This window comes from Vicia villosa, unplaced genomic scaffold (assembly GCF_029867415.1).
Source record: "Vicia villosa cultivar HV-30 ecotype Madison, WI unplaced genomic scaffold, Vvil1.0 ctg.000192F_1_1_2_unsc, whole genome shotgun sequence".
Taxonomy (NCBI): domain Eukaryota; kingdom Viridiplantae; phylum Streptophyta; class Magnoliopsida; order Fabales; family Fabaceae; genus Vicia; species Vicia villosa.
Window position 1 is genome coordinate 37,563 of NW_026705061.1, and position 4,722 is coordinate 42,284.

The following is a 4,722-nucleotide window of genomic DNA, read 5'->3' on the forward strand; positions in this document are numbered from 1 at the left end:
ACCGCTCCACAAAGGCCCCCTGCATGCCGTGTCTGATGGTGGAATACCCCGTCATGCAGAGCCCACTAAGTCCTGAAGCTCTCACCGCGTCGTTAAACCATTCAGCAGTCGGTTTAAACAGACTGAAAACCTTCCGGCCGTGGTTCACCATTTTCAACGGCTCTCTCTCCTGTTACAAAAAAACAAATAAAAAAGTATGTTAAATAGACCGTTAAGAAAATATTGAATAAACGTCTAAATTATAAACGGTTAAATAATGTAGTCGGGCAAATTATAAAAAATACCTCTCCCTCCCAGATACGCCGAGCGACGTGCTCGTGGTAGGTAAGCAGCACAAAAGTGTCACTGGGCCCTCCCGGGTAGCCCTCCTCCTGCTCATCCTCCTCCCCGAGTGGAGGGTCAACATCCGGTACCTCCTCCGCCTCGTGGTATGGCACTGCCTCCTCCTCCTCTCGCTAGAGGGAAGAAGATACCCGAGCCAGACGACTCCTCGATCCAGATGTAGAGGTACCCTCGTCCATCTCCACGGGAACTCGCACACGTCGTCCCCGTCCCTGTCCCCGTCCCTGTGTCGACGCCAGCTGCGTCGCCGCCCGCTCGCGTCTAGCCGACGCAGTCTGGGTCTCTCTACCCTGTCTGATGCGTGCTTGGTTGCCTGACATGTTCCTGAAAACAATTGAAATCGATTAATATGCGAGACAACAGAAAAAACTAAAAAAAATTACATTTCTGATACACTTCAGAAGTTCATTTCCGAAACTGGGAATGGAGGTGTTTTCGGAAATGAACTTCCGAAACACCCCTGCGAAGAAGTTTTCTACAACTTCCATGGCAGACCCCAAAGTCCTACTTCAAAACTACTTTTATTCATTCTAAACAACCTAAATAGCAGTACCAACCTAACCTAATACAGTTTTTGCAATTTCTAAACACCCTAATAGAGATTTTAATAATGGATATAAAAATTGAAAAAATTGAAAAACTTACCAATTGAAGAGATTGAGATGATTTAGGTTGAGTTTGGGAAGCTTTTGGAATATCTAACTGTTTGATACACACTTGCTTTTGCAGAAATTTTTGAAGAGAGGAAGTTTGAAGTAGATTTAGGGTAAAGTGAATGGGGGAGGGGGGCTGTTTTGCTAAATCTGCAAAACGCGCATTATTTCGGAAATGAACTTCTGAAATGGTGTTTTCGGAAATGCATTTCCGAAATAAGACAAATTTTGAAAAAAAAAGGCGCTTTCGGAGATGCATCTCCGAAAACACCTTTTTCTTGCATTTCGAAAATGCATTTCCGAAATCAGGGGTATATGTGGTTTTTCACCAGAGGTGACCTAGAAGGTTAGGAGCTGGGCAAAGAATTTTCCAATAAAAAAATCCCAATGCTAACATAAAAAAAAAAGAAAAAAAAGCAGGTGCTGGTGCGGCTAACTACATTAAGCTAAGAGTGAGAGTCAGCAACACTCTGCAGAAGATGATGAAGTTCATCTTCCCAAACAACGTCATCTTCATAGCTTTTCTATTATCAACAGCAACACTCACATCTTCACAATCAGAATCTTCAGAATCCAACATCATTTCACGTTTCCAACAATTCCTCAAAATCAAAACCGACCACCCAACCCCAAACTACAAACAATCCTCCGATTTCCTAACATCACAAGCCAATTCCCTCTCACTCCATTCCCAAACAATCGAACTCGCTCCAGGAAAACCCTTAGTCCTTCTCAAATGGACCGGAACAAGCCCAGAACTTCCCGCCATCATGCTCTACTCCCACACCGATGTTGTCCCTGCAGAACACGATAAATGGGACCATCCTCCCTTCGAAGCACATCTGGATTCCGAGGGAAAAATCTACGCGAGAGGCTCTCAGGATATGAAGTGTGTTGGAATGCAGTATCTTGAAGCTGTTCGGAAGCTTAAAGAATGGGGGTTTCAACCCAAACGGAGTATTTATTTGGCTTTTGCTCCTGATGAGGAGATTGGTGGACATGATGGTGCTGAAAAGTTTTCTCTTTCTAGTGTTTTTCAGGATTTGAATGTTGGTATAGTGCTTGATGAAGGTATATTATAAATAAGCACTTATAAGTTATAAGCTGATTTTATAAGCTATTTTATATGTAATTGTTTGTGGGGCATTGATTTGAATTTTTTATTCACTTATAAACACACAGGGTTGGCTTCTCCGGATGATCATTACAGGGCGTTCTATGCGGAGAGGAGTCCGTGGTGGCTGAAAATCAAGGCTGTTGGGATTCCGGGACATGGGGCCAAGCTTTATGATAACTCTGCAATGGAGAATCTTTTGAAGAGTATTGAGAGTATCCGAAGGTACCGTGCCTCGCAGTTCGACTTGATCAAGGCCGGCTTGAAGGCCGATGGGGAAGTTACTTCGATTAACATGGCCTTTTTGAAGGCTGGCACTCCTTCACCAACAGTAAGTCAATCAACTCCGATATTCTATCGAAGTGATAAAACATCTATTGTATAATGTAAAAAATTATAGTATGGTTGTGTGTCGTTATATAACAATCTTTGTTATTGCAATTATGGTTGACCACATGGGTGACCACTATAAAGCTTTAACATTGCGGCTGCAATCATGGTTGCGGACAAGAATCTAAAACTTTATGTGTGTATAAGATTGATTATTCCATAAATAGAATAGAATCAAAAGCGTATTCTTGCTCAACATTTTTTTCCTTACTATATCAACATTCTTTTATACATTGTACAAGAGTCTGCTAACCATGCTATGCTTACCTTTGAAATGATACTTCATTTCACATGTTTGTGTGTTCGCACGTTAAGAAATTCCAGCAATCTGAATTCCCCATAATGATTCTACTTTTGCTGTGTACCAGGGTTTTGTCATGAATTTGCAGCCATCTGAAGCAGAAGCTGGATTTGATATTAGAGTGCCACCGACTGCGGATACAGAATCACTGGAGAGGCGAATTGCCGAAGAGTGGGCACCTACTTGGCGTAATATGTCTTTCACCGTAAGTATCTACTTGAAAGTATTTCACTATTTCTGCTAATAAGTGTCTAGTTCGTCTTTCACTTGTTATCAGTATCTCTCAATTCCCTAGACAACACAATTAATTATTTTACGACTTTCCTCTAGTTGAAAACAAAGTTACCTCTTATTAGATTCCCACTCTAATGTATTTTAGCTCGGGCAGTTCAAACAAAAGGTGTCTGTGCGTGATGCATCCGGGAAACCAGTTGTCACCAAAACTGACAGTTCAAATCCTTGGTGGGCATTGTTAGAAAATGCTGTCCAAGAGGCCGGTGGGAAACTTGGCAAGCCAGAGATCTTTCCTGCATCCACGGATGCACGCTATTTCCGCAATCTTGGATTGCCAGCAATTGGATTCTCACCTATGGCAAACACTCCTATCCTACTCCATGACCACAATGAGGTGATTCTTGTAATATATTGAGCCTATTTAATTATTTGATGCTATGCTAGTATGCCTATCCATACAGATCATGTCACTTTCTGTGCGATTATACATCTGATTTGCGTTGACACTTTTTTGCCCCTTAAGTTTTTGAAAATGCATCTTAATGTTACTGTCCCTGCATTTAGTTTAGAGTTTGACTTTGACTTATGTGTTGTTTCTTCTTTATGCAGTATCTTCACAAAGATGAATACTTGAAAGGAATCAAAATATATGAGTCGATTATTAAAGCATATGCTTCCTTTGATGAACATGGAAATGATGAAAGGTCCAAAGATGAGTTATGAGCAAAGGTTGTGGTTGTGGCACTCTGGCTTTGTCTCAGATGTAACATGATTTGAAGTGACTCAATAAGAGGAAATAAACTCTTCTGCTAAACTTTGATCGAAGCCACTTCGCCTTAAGTGAATATTTTATTTGTTAAACTTTCTGTGCATAATTTTGTAATAGGAAAACTACTCTATTATGTTTGACTGTGTTTGTTTGCTTCTAAGAAGTGCCTTACATTAATTAATAGAAAACCAACAAACAAGAACAGCATACAATTTTTGATCTGTACGAGAGCACGTAGTAGTGTTGATTAAACCAAACCATATAAGCATAATTTGCCTTCTAACATCTCATTTCATATACCTCCATTTCCTAATTATCTTAGCATGCTGTTGGCCTGTCAAATTCATAGTATCTTAGGTATCCACACACATATCCAGCTATGTTTGCTTGCTAGTATAGTATGAATTGGATTAATATCATTCTATCATTAAAGAACAAATCTAAATAGTACATGTAGGAATAACAATTAGACTCAAATTATGTTTTAGAAGAAACGTCAAAACATTTTTAAGATTGCAAATAAATAGAGGTGCTTACGACTTGAATCTTTGCGTAACAAATAAGATTTAGATTTAACAAGAGTGACTCTTGGTCTTGAAATCTATTTCAGACATTAAACTCGCACGCAACATTTTCTCATGGTGTATTCTAGAAACACGTGCTTTAATAACCCTGCACGTTAATCCCAATTAAGTAAAGGTTGTAGAAATTATGTCTCAAAATTTTATAGGAATCGATCTAAGTTCCATAATTACATAGGTGAAGTTATCAAAAATACTCTTGAAACTTGGTACTCTACTCATCTAGGGTAAAAATTTAGGCTTAGAGCTTAATTGAATACCAGGAAACCGGCTTATGGCTTATATGATGAGGATTGTCTATGTTTTTTAAACTTTTCCCAAACCATATCTCTACTTGG

At 39.6% G+C, this 4,722-nt stretch overlaps 1 protein-coding gene across 2 annotated transcripts; it reads left to right on the forward strand.

Moving 5' to 3' along the window:
• The first annotated feature begins 1,409 nt into the window (after nt 1-1,409).
• LOC131625183 (uncharacterized) lies at nt 1,410-4,024 on the forward strand. Of its 2 annotated transcripts, none has more exons than XM_058896078.1 (5): nt 1,410-2,066; nt 2,178-2,440; nt 2,868-3,005; nt 3,180-3,428; nt 3,644-4,024. In XM_058896078.1, the coding sequence occupies exons 1-5, from the start codon at nt 1,475-1,477 to the stop codon at nt 3,755-3,757; spliced, it is 1,356 nt and encodes a 451-aa protein (XP_058752061.1). In that variant the 5' UTR covers nt 1,410-1,474; the 3' UTR covers nt 3,758-4,024. The 2 variants fall into 2 exon arrangements, with proteins under 2 accessions (XP_058752061.1, XP_058752062.1); XM_058896079.1 differs by having other exon boundaries at nt 1,411-2,066; nt 3,189-3,428.
• The last annotated feature ends 698 nt before the right edge of the window (nt 4,025-4,722 follow it).

Bases quoted from the DNA above. Each gene is read 5' to 3' on its own strand.
- LOC131625183 (XM_058896078.1), top strand. From the start codon at position 1,475: ATGATGAAGTTCATCTTCCCAAACAACGTCATCTTCATAGCTTTTCTA. The intron at 2,067-2,177 runs GTATATTATAAA...ATAAACACACAG, and splicing joins TGGTATAGTGCTTGATGAAG to GGTTGGCTTCTCCGGATGAT. The intron at 2,441-2,867 runs GTAAGTCAATCA...GCTGTGTACCAG, and splicing joins CTGGCACTCCTTCACCAACA to GGTTTTGTCATGAATTTGCA.